Genomic DNA, 14083 nt, shown 5'->3' with positions numbered 1-14083 from the left:
CTCATTCGCTATACTGATTCCCTTGATTTGGGTAATTATACTCATACCCTTGAGCTGGGCTCGACTGGCTGCCCATCATTTGCTGGGAATATTGAGCAGCGAATCTAGGGTTGATTGCTGGTACACCCGTCGCGTCCTGTCCTTGCGAGTAGCTGTTGTGTCGAGAGTATTGATTATAATTCGATTGTTGGGGTTGCGTTTGATAAGATGGCATACCCGACGAGGGTTGACTGGGTTCATAAGCATCATTACCACCGTATACTTGTTGTGGAGGAGGATAATGCATTTGTTGCTGAAGATACGGGTAAGATTGGAAGGGAAGTTGCTGAGGTGGAAAAGGGAGACTTTGTTGCGGCTGAGATTGAGGATAGAATGCTTGTTGTTGTTGTTGCTGAGGAATATATACCTGATTATACTGTTGTTGGTGGTTCATCATATTGGTCATTGGGTTTTGAGGTAAAGCGAAGCCTTGACGCGGTGCGTTGTTTTTTGAACTTGCATTTGAATTCGAAGCTGAATGATTCCTCTGATGTCCTCCTCCACTGGCAGTACTTCCGCCCCTTCCACCGCCCCTACCTCTTCCTCGACCCCTTTCTCTTCCTTGACCTCTACCTCTGCCCCTCCCTCTGTCTCCTGCGTCTCCTCTGCCACCCCTCCCTCCTTGTTGTTGCACCACTTCCGACGCAGACGCAAAACTTGGGGGTATCTCGTCCAGATCATATGGCTCCAGATTCCTAGATCTCGAACTCATCATACTCGAAGTCTCCCAATCCTCGCCACCTTCTCCTTGTCCCAAGCCTCCATACAACGAGCCCGTATCATCCTCGTCGGGATCGTGATAATCGAAATGGGGTCTTTCAGGTAATCCGATCCCCTGACCAGCATGAGGTGGATATTGCTGTTTACCCTTCCCTTTGCCCTTTTGGTTCGGGTTACTCGACGATGCTGACAAAGGGATTTTAGAACCTTTTCGTTGTTTCCGACGCCGTTTCGCTTCTGCCTCCATCTCGTCATCTGACCATTCGATCTCGTCTTCACCGATCTCCTCATCGTATAGATTAGAGGCGTCGGACCCTTTGAATCGGGGATCTCGAACAGCCAGCATATTCACGAAGGATCGGTAAGACGGGTTCAGAGGGTAGTATAATCTCGTTCCGGGAGAAAGGGATTCGTGAGAGGGGTAAGGGTGCGGAGGAGGCGGCAGACGGATAGTATAGAATGGAGATGTCAATGGACCGAAGGTCTCATGCACCTGGACAAAGCGAGATCGTTATCAGAATTGATGTAGCGTTTATCATACAATCAGACCTCAAGCGACCGTGACTTACAGTACCCAACACTCGCCCGTCCTCCCAACATAACACACTGCCCTCTTCCAGCCATCCTTCATCGGCAGCGCCAGGCCGAGATTGCATGGCTTGTACTACGACTGTTCCGGACGACGTGAATTTGGGAGCTTGCTCCTTCGCTTTGATTTTGGCTGGCGATATGGTTTGAACGATCGAAGCGGGTTCAGGCGCAGTCATCGGTTCTTCTTCATTCAGTTCCCCGTCTTCCACTGTACTGTCGACGTTTTCTGGGATCTGATCGATTTTGTCTATACTTGAGGTCTCCTCGTTGTTCGATTTTACTGGATCTGCAGCCTCTTCGACCGCACTTTCCTTACTCTCTGGCGGAGTGACCTTCGCCTCCTGCTCCTGAGCTGTCTGCTTCTCTAGCCAAAGCTCTACCTTTTTCTCCCTCATCCAACTGACCACGTCCCCTGCTAGACTGACACCTTCCCCGTCTGGAAGCTTTGTCAGGGGAGGTTGAGCTACAGCCGGTAGCGGAGCCTCATGTGTAGATGTTATAGGTCCGGACGTCGACGGGCCAACATCGTCTTCGTCATCTTCCATGAACTGGAATCCCAGCTTGTCTAAAGCGGAAGATCCATCATCACCTTCATCGTCATCGTCTGAATCCGTTTCATACTCCGAGTCCATCTCCACTTCACCTGAATTTTGCGGCTGATCAGGTATACCCATAAAGGCGTCTAAATCTTTCTTCATCTGTGCGTGATCTTCCACATCCATCGGTTTGTCAGGCTCCGCTTGGGTTTCATCGTCCGACTCATCCTCAGAAGACGAGACGAAAGAGCTTGACGAGTCACTGTCCGATTCAACTTCCGCCTTCTGGGGTGCGTCTTCATTGATCGCTTTACTTGATTCGGTCCTGCTCTTCAAGCTCTGCTCGACCAATTTCCGTTTCTCGGCTGCGCTCATCGATATAGGCGGTAAAGAGCCGACAACCTCGTTTTTCGAGACCATTTCCATTATCAAAGAGAGATCTTGAGGTATAGATGGATTGGGAGGAGCCTTGAACGGCGATGAGGTTGACGGAACAGCAATTGAAGTAGCTTGCATTAGCGGCGCTGGTAAGCTGGATGTGGGTTGAGGCGGAAGAGGTTCATTGTCCGACTCCACTTGAATGGCGGCTTCCAACTCAGCATCGCTCGTATCTGACCCTTCCTGCACGTCCAGTCCTTGCTGAGCAGCAAGACCGTTGGGCTCCGCCATGGTATTGACGTTGTCCATAGTATTCGTGAAGTGATGATTGCCTTCATCATCATGAAGATACATCGCGACCAGTTATCCAAAAATTGTTTTGGACATCCTGTACGGTGACGCAAATGTCGGATGCAAAATGAGCTGGCAGTGCGGCAATCACCGACGAGTCACGTGCGATGTTATGGATGGCCATTCTAGCAAACAATGTATGCATCATGCACGTATATAGCCCTTTCCTAAAGCTTGGAGCATCACTAATTGATCTCGTGAGCAATCTGAGAGGTCTCTCGTCCGTTTTCGACTTGGTTCATGGGATGGACCTGAGTTTGAGGATGCAGCTTATGGGTGTCCACTTCGCTTCTTGCTAATTCCAACAATGCCCCTAAGTCTCGAGGTCCAATGAAGTTCTTCCTTCCATCGACTATCCATGTGATTACGGACACGATGACTGTCACATGGAACATTGAGCTGCTTGTCGACGGAATGTAATCGCATAAATGACATGTGACTCACAAATGAGCGCTAACACCGCAACCGCGTAGTTCATGTTTTCACCCGTTACAGGAAGCTCGGGCGGGAAAAGGAAGAAGACGGTCGTGAGAATCGTGAAAGCAAGGCCGACCTGTCAGGCAATGTAAGTCCGGTGTCTCTCGCAGCGCTCTTACAGAAGTAGGTCCCACTTACGATGTTACAAACGGGGCCCAAAATGGGTCCAAGCGTCCATGTAGGAGCAGGCAAAGAGGGTGGATGTAAGATCTTTCTGCCTCGAATAACAACAAGCAGGACTGGACGTCACGCCACGTCAGCCTGGCATCTGCACAAGAACGATGAGCCGGACTCACTTGGAATGGAGTATGAGATGTTCAAGAACACAACTGAGCTTGAAAGAATAGCATTCAGAGCCGCAGAGGATCCAAGGTAGATACACCCGAAGATAATGACCAACGAAGTAGTGAGGATAACTGATGGGATGGGTACACCGTTCCTGTTCATGATTGCGAATACTCTCGAGAAAGGCAGACCTCGATCACGAGCGAAGGCATAAGACATTCGGGAAGAGGCACAGAGTAGTCCCTGAGCGGTGAAAGCCATAGCGATGATCGGGAAGATCTACGCGGCTTCTAAGCTCGTCTCCAAGAGTGATAGTCGGATAACATGGGGGTTACTCACTTGCAAACACACAGCTCCTGCTTTTGAGTTGGTAGCCTGATACATACTTTCTAACAAAGCTCCAGCTGAAGAGCTATTGACTACGTCGACATCCTTAATACCGAACAAGAGGCAGATGAGGAAGATGAAGGATGACGAAGCTCCGATGCAGACAGCTAAGATCATCGTTTTAGGTGCATTGATGTGGGGATTTGGCATTTCCTCGACCATATGCGATACAGCGTCATAACCGGTGAGACCGAAAGAACCTGGATCGAGAATCGTTAGACAAGATCGACGCCGACAAACAAGATAGCATGCGCAGCAGACAGAGCGATAAAAGACGGCGACTGAAGACGACAAGACTTACTTTGGAGTAATCCAAGTAACCAAGCTACACCATTGTTCCACCCAGTCTCATTGATATAGGTTCTAAATACGAAATCACCGGATTGAAAGTTTGGTGATGCAGTAGATAGACAGACGATGATGATCACGACCGCTCCAATCAAGGACCTGTATGTTCCAGACAAGGTTATCAGCGTCGATTGCTAATTTTCGCTTGAGTCAATGATCGAAATCTTACCAGAAGATAGCGGTCTGGTTGATCTTGGGCAAGAACCTCAGTCCGAATATGTTGATTGCGCATGCACCAAGAGCGTATACGATGTAAATCAGGAAGATGTGCCATCTTTCAACCTCGTAATTCGGGTGTAGTAAGGCAATCACTCCCGTGATCAAAGATCCAGCTAAACTCGAAGCGGTGGCAGTCAAGGCCCACCATCCAGCTACGGCGAACCATCCGCAGATCCATGAGATCGCCTATATATGACCCCGAGTCAGCTTGTGTTACATGTCCGAGATTGAGAAAGACGTACAGGAGCCATATGAGCTGGACTCAAGATCGCGGCCCAGTGGTATTGTCCGCCAGAAGTAGGATAGACATGACAGATTTCAGCCATACTAGCTGCCATCGCTAGATTCCCGATGAATGAGGGTACAATTCCCCAGATGACTGCTGTCGGACCTCCAGAGGGAAGTGCGATGGAAAGGGAAGTGGCCATAGCGGTCCACGAGTTCAAGATGGCATATGCAAGACCGACTAGACAGCATAGACGTTAGCCATCAGTATTTTCACTGCAAATAGTCATACGTGTGTAGCAAAAGCTGAGACTCACCTAAACTCCATAGCTTGAAATTCCTGTGAGGAGCATGATTCTCCGTTCCAGCTCCTGTCACTTGCGATACATTAGGTCTAGAAGCGTACGGTCCCAGTCCTTGTTGTTCTCGATTGATCGATTCTTGTACCGCTTGAGTGGAGTACGGTCCTTTCAGCGGTTGAGCTGTTGCCGAGGACGAGGACTCGGACATTGCGTGGGATATAAATCGCGGTGCAGTTGGTATCCGGATGAGACTGTTGAAGTGTTTTTGTGCAAGAGAAGTGGATGGAGAAGCGATCTCTTGTGTGGGAGATATATCGATTGGAGAAGGATGGCTTATCGAGTTTGGACAGAGGGAAAAAACTCGCTTCTCAAGATAAACGGCCTGATATTTCGGTTACTTATCTTGCTGTAATAGCGTGGTGTTGCTCTTTCTCCAGAGAGCCCCAATTTCGTACGAGGAACGCAGGAGGAAAATGGATGGAATTAAGCGAGGTCTTAGCAAATGATAGGATGAGTAGTCAAATGGTTGAGTACGCATTGGTGAGGTGGTGACGAATACCTCTTGTAGCAGGTGTAGGTCAAAATTTCAGCAAAAGCAGATTAATAAAAATAGCTTTCGGACCTCGCTTATACGTCAGTGATCTAGTGCCTTAATCAAAAACAAACAAAAAAACAAACGGAGGCAGATGATCCCGACACGGAAAGGACTGCTGGCTTGAGCATGTGCACGGACATTGCCGCAGATTCATCCACATGTCATACCGTGTCTGCGGGGAGGGAGTAAGGCGAGGTGATTGACATGAGAAGATGTCCAGATAGATTGAAAGATGCGTCAACGAGGGGTATGCGTGAGTGAGTTCATATCGTACACGGCGTGTGATCAATTCGTCTTGTCTTGTAAGCGACGGCTGTCTCGGTCAGCTGATCAAGTGAATTTATGGTAAAGAAGTTGCTTGAGGACAGCCAGCAAGCTCGCTTGGAAGGTTGTAAGCGAGGTGATCGGTCCGGTAATATAGTGAGGCTGCACCTCAGGCTATCGACAGACTTCGCCAAAATCAAAGACCTCGGAGCTGACTCATGTTCAGTATGAACAAATACCTCTTGATTTTAGAGAGACAGCTTTGATCATTATCGATGTGACTACAGGCATCAAGCCAGATGGGCAACGAGGGAGAAAATGAGTGATGTAGCTGACTACCAGCCTCTCCCACCGTTTATATCAGGTTTCTTTCTATGCGTAGCATCTTCGTGGCAAGCTTGTATACCGCCTTCGCCCTTCATCTGTGCCAGCAAGACGGGTGTCAAGTCGAGAATTCACAGTTAGCCGATTAAACTCGCATGCGCACGTTCACTCAGAGGTAGACAGTAATTTGGAGGACTTACAAAGTATGGCCAATTCTTACCCCAGAATCTGAACGGTTCTGCCCTTCCCGCTTTACTGATCTCCTCGAGCTGTTCAGCCGACAAATCTTCTGCACAGGACTCTAACAAAAAAGGTTGAAGCTGTTCTTCCATTCGCTCAGCTTTACTGGACGTACTAATGCGACAAATGAAGCTGATACAATCAGCCTGGTTTTAATGAAGCTGTATTGAGACAGCGGAAATTACCATTCTTCCCTTATAGAGTATCGACGTACGTGATCACTATTCCACCACTGGTCTGGACAGACCATCTCAACAAGATCTGTCCCTCAGTTTCGCCGTTCCCTCTTTCTTGCGAGATACGCTGTACGACCCCATCGACTGGTCCACCTTGATGTCGGACGAGCGACATCAACGACGCGTATGCGGCGATCTTGATATCGTTCCCCAGGCATAGAGGAATCAGTGTAGGTTTGTAGGTCGGAAGAGAGTAAGGATGAAATTCGATCTGGTTGACGGATGGCTTGATCTATGTCGACTCAACATAGATATTATCAGTGATTCATGAACAGCCGAAGGACAAAGGTGAGTTTCATGTAACCTACTTACCTCGCATACAGTTAAAATCTGTTCCAAGGACTTTGTCGAACAATTCGATACGCCTATAGAACGTGCTAATCCTACTTTCTTGGCTTGTTCCATGCCTCTCCAAGCTTTGGTCAGATCTCCAACGAGGATATCGGCGTGCAGCTACTGACAATAAATCACGGACGTAAGCAGCTGACTCGGCTCGTAAACCATGTCACGAAATGTACTTGCAATTAGCAAATCGACATATTCAACCTGAAGCTGGACATATGATAAGCGTACGTCAGCTCCTTGAAACATTGTCGATGACATCTTCAATGCTCTTTCGCATGGTGTCCCTCAGGGCCAATTCTGGATTTCACAGGAAAAATTCTTTCATCACAGGACTCACATCCTTCAAGATGCAATACAAGTATGTCCTTACATCGAAATCCGCGGGATCATCCTCGAAACTTCCAATCTTACAAGTGATGAAGATCTGCTCGGACGCAATACCGACGTACGATAATCTGGTCAGCTTGAAGAAAGCGACAATGACTGGAAAATCACGATGTGAAGCTTACCTCTTCTCTGGGAACTCCGCTCTGCTTGATTGCTCTACCGGTATATACACAATTCTTGTAATGCCAAGCACAGTCGAAATGTCTGTACCCCTTTTCCAGTGCAAGTTTAACTATAGCCGTGGTATTTGTCCATGCTTGCGCCGTACCTACAGGACATAAGTATCGATCCGCTGCCTTGCAATTTCGATATCCAATGAAGACGGGAAGGAAGAAAGCATTACATGTGTATAAGGAAAGGGCCTACCTGTACCGAACGCTAAGACCGGTACATCGACACCGTCATTCAGCTTGATCGTGCAGACTTTCGCTTCCGTCATATTCTACCGACTGACAATACGGCCTCAGTCCATACGAGCCGAGTTGATAAGTCGAGTTATTTTCAATGTCAGTGATTAGACAGTCGAGCATGGTCACACATCACAATGATGATCCATGTATCTTCGCCAGTATGAATATTGAGAGTCGGGCACTGATTCTACCTGGATGACACGCTGATCCCAGATAAGACCTGCCCACATACTCTAGATCGCTCCTGTGTCCCCTTTGACGCGGTAGTGAAGTTCATTGATCAGAAGCTTGGACTAGCTCCCTACGCTGACGCCCCATTTGATGGTCGCCAGGTCCACCCCACTTTTGCTCCACCTACACCTCGGCCAGATCAGGCGCTTGGTTATCGACCCCTGTGGCTCGCAACAGGAGCTGAAAGTAGATTCAAAGCCATGCTCGCCGTTTGCTCCGGGCATGCATCAAATTGTGATCGAAAAGCCTGGATCGTGACTGTTCCTTTCCAAAGGCAGTGCAGCGTGTCTAAATGAGTTCATGATTTCATATACGGCACGAGCATTCGTTCGTTTACTTCCGCGTTCTAAACACATCGCATTTCCAGCATGCTTAAAGTCCCTCGCTTTGTCTCCAACGTGAAGACTACCAGTATTGAATCCCGCAGGTGCAGCGTTTACCACCTTACTGCTTATTCTCGAATCTCGCCGCCATGGCACTAACACTGCCCCTCGTCCCATGTCCAAACTACCGTGCAAAGTCAGCTCCACCATGACCGCGGACTCATAGAAGCAGCTGATCATACACCGGGATGGCATACCAGACTTACGTTTGTCCTGCTTGCCCTCTTCAGACCCGAGCTTCCATCTCCAGTAGCTGAAGTTGGCGTCGCACCTGCAGCAGGTGAAGTAGGTCTACTATTCTCACGACTCCTATTCACTCCTAATCCAGCACTGTCAGGTATGGCGGGCGATTCTGATCGACCTTGGGTGGCGGGATCGGTGGAATCATCCGCATATGAGGTAACGATGGAAGTGATACTGGGAGTTCCGGTGTGTGAGGGCACTCTGCCTCCTGCAGGTCGGGGTCCTCTTGCTCCTGTGCAACGAACATCGTCAGCTCTTGAGCCGTCCGGCTTGCGCTTGCTGGCTGCTGTGATGCGATGTTTTGGCACTCACCCCGAGGCCCTCTCAATCTGGATGTCTCGCCTGATGTAGCCCTTTTCAGCCCGCCTGAACCTGCACCGGCAGCTATCACGCTATCTTCCCCATCTTTGCCAGCCGATGGGGTTGGCGCTCTCGCATCTGTGTTCTGTGCCGCGCCGTTGGGAGGCCTAAAGGAGTCTGTGGGAGTCGAAGATCTTGTGGCCGATTTCGATGGGTCATGAGCGGTAGGTGGAGGGACGAAGCCCTCAGTCGGGGTGACAGGCCGACTGTCGGACTTCGGTTCCTTGAACACAGGCGGTCGGTCATCATCATCATCCGCAGGCTCAATGAACGTTGGTGGTCTGTCGTCGGATGCATTTGCATTCTTTGGTGGAATTTGAGAAGTTGCGGGTTGCGCCTCCTTGCTCGTTTGTGAAGGTGGCGCTGGAGATTGTTGTGCCACATTTTCCAGAGGAGGACCGAACCCTAGTGCACTTCCAAGATGAGGTGGAGCCGCTACCTTGCTTGTTGGGCTTGGTGAAGCAGCACGTGGCGGTTGCGACTGCGAAGGATGTTGTAATGCATGTTGAAGCTCGAGGAGCTGTTGAGGGTCTTTATCGGCACCACTCAGACTGGATCTTGATATCCGTTGGTCCACCAGAGCTGTTCTCTTCCGTGTTGGCATTACTCGGTCGGCTTCCTTCTTCTTTTTCTCTATCAAGGTTGGGAACAGCGCGGCGTAGTGGTTGATAAGGTCAGCAAGGAAGAGCGAAGGTGTCCGATCGCCAATCGTCAAGTCGGTTTCGTATTGCGGTCGTAATATAGCTATCACAGGAACAAGTGAGTACGCCCTATGGTCATAGACTTTTTAAAGCTTACTTCTTCCGACAGATAGCGCTAGCTTGGTCACGTACACTTCATCTGATTCAGCGCTTTTGGTAGAATCAATCAAACTGGTTGGATAGGGGATATCAGCCTCCGTCTCTTGCTCTGGCAGCGAAATCTAAGTATGACAGACTTACTTTCTGAAATGCTTGATGACCGCATCCAGAACATAGAGTTGTGATCCAGGTAGGCGACCCAGGACACTAGAAACAGCATTCGTCATGTCTCTCTCTTGATCTGCTCCGACTGTCAAATGACACGTCAGCGTGCGGCGGATCGTAATCCCAAGCTGACTCACTAGCTGGGTATACCGCTTTGGCATCTTCCCACCCTTCCCAGCCTAATACTGGCGGATTCAGCTCAAGCAGGTAAAGCTTGAGGGTACCAGCCGCTATAGGAAGGTTAAACTTCTTGACAATAGCGATAAGGTCATCCATAGGTATTTGAGGGTTGTTAATGGCATTTCGCAACATATGGGTTTCATTGAACGGAACTTCGTATATCCAGGAGCGGCGTCGTTCTGCGAGGAACGTTACGGATTAGACGATATTAGGGCTTGCGATGGGAGGCACTCACCATCATCTGGCACCCCTTGATACATCTCCGTCAAGGCACCGAGCAGCGCCTCCACAGCTTCAGGTATTGCACCTTTGGGCCTGGGAGGCGCGGAGACCAGCGATTTCCAACCATGTTCACCTGACCATCTCCGAAGGTCGATACCGAAATTGACATCGGGTATGTCGGTTTCAAGAGACTCATATACATGAGGGCGAGGCCGCTGAATGAGGAATCCTTTTTGAGCCGTTGAAACCAATACAGTCGGGTCACGGTCTACTCACGAATGGTCCTGTGCGATTGCCCTCAATCAACGCTTTGATACTGCATATATCACAATATTGAGCTCAGACCATATTTCCGAAGATGTGATAACGTACTCTGCCTCGGGGTTAAAGGCCTCTACACCAAGCGAAGTGCCCTTTTGTAATTGTGTCAACCTATCTGGCAGTTTGGCGAGCGCCTCATCGTAGTGCTTCAACACTACAGCAATCCTCGCAAGTCAGCTTATAATTCAACATTCAGATGAAGTCAAGACTGACCAGTCTTCACAGCGACTAATCTTTCTCTTTCCCATCTTTCCCATAACCTCAGACCCTTCTCGATTGATTCTTCCATTTCTAATCTCCTTTCCTCCGCGTTCCTTACTCCTTCTTTATATGCTTCATCAGCTTTACTAGCTTCCTTTCTCAGTCGCACGTGATGAGGCTCGTCCGAATTGCCTAAGGAGGCGGGGAGATACGATTTTAACAGGCTCGGCAAAGCATTCGTGGCCGTGGACGGGGACAAAGGAGAGGATATTCCCATTGAATGGAGCGCTTCATTAGCCTTCTCGATATTCACGTTTCCGAAGGTGTTCCCGGCTGTATGTGCTTGTTGTTGATTGGACTTCAGGACGTAGTAGGCGTCTTCTGACGAGTCGAAGCCACGACCGACACCGATCCTGCTAAAATGCCCCAATTTATATAATTCTGTCGATGCTTCTACACATCTTTCCCAGTCTCCGCCGAAACCCTCGACGTTCTCCTTCAGCCATTCGACCACTTCTTCACCGGAAAACGTCTTCTCGTAAGTGCCCAGAATCGTACTTCTCTGCCTCGATGCCAAAGCTGCATTCGATCTATTGGATTGGGAGAAAGGAGCATCGGAGTAGGGAGCTAGGTTCGTCAAAAGGTAGGTGTCAAAGCGCTGTATAAGGCTTTTAAGGGCTTGCGAACTCAGAGATAAGCCAGATAGAAGGAACGGCTCTTCCCTTCCTGGAGTCACTGGCGCTTTCGAGGGAACCGGTGGACCGCCTATTGCTGAATGGATGAATGGTTTACCATCCGGATCTGTAGGCGGCACGAATCGTTCTTCCCTTGTCGGACTCGTTGGACTGGTCAGCCCATCAGGGCTACTGATGACGGGCAACAGTGGACTAGGGGGAGGTGGCAACTCCTTGCCGTCTATGGATAAAACCGGTCGATGTCTGGACGGACTGGAGGGTAGAGCAGATGGGGCGCTTTGTATCGACGCCGCCCTCAATTTCTCGGATATTCTATCCGCGACGGTTCCAGCTCGACGGAGAGCGCCAGGGCTTTTGTGGTGTACTTTAGGCGAGGTTGTATAGTTGTCAGGAGGGGGTGATCGAGCAGTTGCTGGAGCGAATTTTGCGCTTCTCGATGTCCGTCAGCTATATTTGGTTCAGGTTCAGAAATAGCTCACTCGTCCTCGCTGTCATCCGCTGCACGCGTCTTGTTGACGTATGTTTGATGTAGCTACGGAGCGGATGATCAGCTAAGCCATTCGAGTTTTGAATGAATGCTCGATCCAATGAGCTGTATCCTAGTGAATATCCTATGATGGGAAAATGGACTCACATTGGCAAGCTTGCCATTCTCCTTCTCCCAGAATCCCACCACTCCGCCTTTACCCAGCATATCAGTCCTAGCCTCTTTGACACGGACTTCATGGCGCTCTTTCCAGCTCTTGAATCCAGCCAATACACGTTGTTCAAGTTCTTGAGCTAGAGCACGGTGTGCTTCTCCCCGTGCTGAAGACGCCCCGCGAAGAGATAGGAGAGTGTGTTGTAACGATGAAGATGATTCTGGAGATACTGTTGGAAGCGGAGGATTGAGGAGGGATTGAGAGAGGATCAAGTGGGATTTGATTTGGCTCTAGTGGACAGATTGACCTGGATGTCAGCTCTGCAAGTCGGTCGCTTAATGCTAAATAGCTCACCTCTATGAATGCGTCAACATCATCATTCTCCAAGCAACCCTAGTTTGTCATTCAATTAGCTTTACATCGTATATTGCGTCAGAGCATCGAGCTCGTAAGAAGGTCAAATACGCGAAGAAGATCGGTTCGAATTGTGACTTGAGCATGTAGATCTTTGCTCACCTGTTCCAAAGACTTGAATAACACCTCTAGACCTGAGCGATAGTCAGGCGACCAGAAGGAGTTGTAGAAAGAAGGCGGAAGAGTGACGGGCGCCATATTGGCTGCAGTAACTATGGGAGCCAAGTATGTGCAGCAGTTGATATTCCCACGTTGAATCGGAAGGGTATCTTGTATCTAATGATGGCCAATGCAAGTAGACGATGATGATGATGTCGAAGCAGTGAATGGTCGCGTTGACGAGGTGTCAAGTAGCTGAGAATGAGGGGGTTCGAGCGCGGGGTAACATGTTTTGACCCTGAATCGATTACCTCATGCCGCGTGGCGGTGTATCAAACAGTCTTGTCGTATGAGTAACGACGTTTCAGATCCCTCATTGCGATTGATTCCAGCAGTGGCACTGTCCAAGTATTCGCAAGATTCGCTTTACTGTATTCGGTGCATACATATCATGGCAACCCTCCACTGACTACCTCTAGAATGCGCAAAATCTCCGGACATACTCCCAGAACAAGAAAGAAGTGAGGGCAATTATAGTTTGGCAAAAGGCGAGAATACACGGCTTATCACCAATTATGTCCATCGTAGAAAACTATTTCGTGACACATCCCTTCATCATGCACCTCCTCGGAGACTCTCTTGACCTGTTGCAACACATCTTGCGACAGTCCCGTGACGTCTACACTCGAGTCTGGCGCCACACCCATTGCAAGAGTGAGCGTTCTCTCGCCCCAAGTGGCATCGGGATCGCAACAGACGGCTTCGATGTTATGGAATCCTAAATCGAGCAAGTCCACCTCGGAGTGGCTATGGGCTTTCGCAAAGTCGCTGATCGAAGAGATTCTAGACTTGATCGCTTTTTCAGCAGCCTCCTGCATGATATCTTTGACAGTTTCGTCGGTCCAATACATCATATTTCCTCTCTCTTCTGATCCCTTATCGAGCGACACGCACTGAAAACAAAGTTTCCGGTGATTCCCTACTTCGGCCCGAGATAATCTATCAGTCACGGCGCTGAGGATCGCAGCATGTTTTTTGTCGACCTCAGATACCCATCCCAGTTCTCTCAGTGCCGGCCAAACTTGGCTAAGCTCCTGTCTCGTGGATGCGAGCTCTTGTGTCGTGGTGGCGGACTCTTGTGTCATGATGGCGAGGTCTCTTCTCAGCTTCGCATTGATCGCTGTAAGCTTTTCAATCTTGGTATCTTGCTCTTTGATTTGTTCCTGGGTTACGTCGTCTCCCACAGACCGCCAAGAGTCCTGGTCTTCATCGTCATTGAAGGCCGTCTGCACACTCATATTGTTGATTGAATGTCCGTGATGATGAGGCAGACCCAAGCAATTGCTAGGTGGTGGACTAGTAATTGCTTAATCAAGTGAGATGGTTGAATTGATGCGTGGTCAAGTGGATTGCTGGTAAAGACCAGGGAGCAGTTGAGAGATGGCTAAATGAGGGATGAAGAATATGGA

General features: G+C 49.2%; 5 protein-coding genes across 5 annotated transcripts; all 5 read right to left on the bottom strand.

Annotated features, from left to right (window-relative positions):
- Position 1: 1 nt before the first annotated feature.
- On the bottom strand, positions 2-2555 carry I303_108241 (uncharacterized protein; the record flags this gene model as incomplete). Its single annotated transcript, XM_018410701.1, has 2 exons — positions 2-1252; positions 1329-2555. The coding sequence occupies 2 exons, from the start codon at positions 2553-2555 to the stop codon at positions 2-4; spliced, it is 2478 nt and encodes an 825-aa protein (XP_018260511.1).
- Positions 2556-2800: 245 nt separating this feature from the next.
- On the bottom strand, positions 2801-5066 carry I303_108240 (uncharacterized protein; the record flags this gene model as incomplete). Its single annotated transcript, XM_018410702.1, has 9 exons — positions 2801-2994; positions 3060-3168; positions 3231-3331; positions 3389-3656; positions 3717-3964; positions 4066-4211; positions 4282-4517; positions 4574-4797; positions 4874-5066. The coding sequence occupies 9 exons, from the start codon at positions 5064-5066 to the stop codon at positions 2801-2803; spliced, it is 1719 nt and encodes a 572-aa protein (XP_018260512.1).
- A 986-nt stretch (positions 5067-6052) lies between these two features.
- I303_108239 (uncharacterized protein) lies at positions 6053-7688 on the bottom strand (the record flags this gene model as incomplete). The annotated part of the gene is made up of 8 exons (XM_065969787.1): positions 6053-6139; positions 6242-6395; positions 6496-6749; positions 6830-6970; positions 7040-7069; positions 7200-7286; positions 7372-7517; positions 7616-7688. The coding sequence occupies 8 exons, from the start codon at positions 7686-7688 to the stop codon at positions 6053-6055; spliced, it is 972 nt and encodes a 323-aa protein (XP_065825859.1).
- Positions 7689-8334: 646 nt separating this feature from the next.
- I303_108238 (uncharacterized protein) lies at positions 8335-12713 on the bottom strand (the record flags this gene model as incomplete). The annotated part of the gene is made up of 14 exons (XM_018410704.2): positions 8335-8397; positions 8480-8748; positions 8829-9620; positions 9675-9748; positions 9818-9926; positions 9979-10200; positions 10257-10458; positions 10520-10559; positions 10616-10718; positions 10778-11889; positions 11940-11992; positions 12095-12391; positions 12456-12494; positions 12618-12713. The coding sequence occupies 14 exons, from the start codon at positions 12711-12713 to the stop codon at positions 8335-8337; spliced, it is 3471 nt and encodes a 1156-aa protein (XP_018260514.2).
- A 467-nt stretch (positions 12714-13180) lies between these two features.
- Positions 13181-13912, bottom strand: I303_108237 (uncharacterized protein; the record flags this gene model as incomplete). Its single annotated transcript, XM_018410705.1, has 1 exon — positions 13181-13912. One exon carries the CDS (start codon positions 13910-13912, stop codon positions 13181-13183), a length of 732 nt encoding a protein of 243 aa, XP_018260515.1.
- Positions 13913-14083: the final 171 nt, after the last annotated feature.

This window comes from Kwoniella dejecticola, chromosome 11 (assembly GCF_000512565.2).
Source record: "Kwoniella dejecticola CBS 10117 chromosome 11, complete sequence".
Taxonomy (NCBI): Eukaryota; Fungi; Basidiomycota; class Tremellomycetes; order Tremellales; family Cryptococcaceae; genus Kwoniella; species Kwoniella dejecticola.
This window is presented reverse-complemented; position numbering and strand designations above follow the sequence as displayed.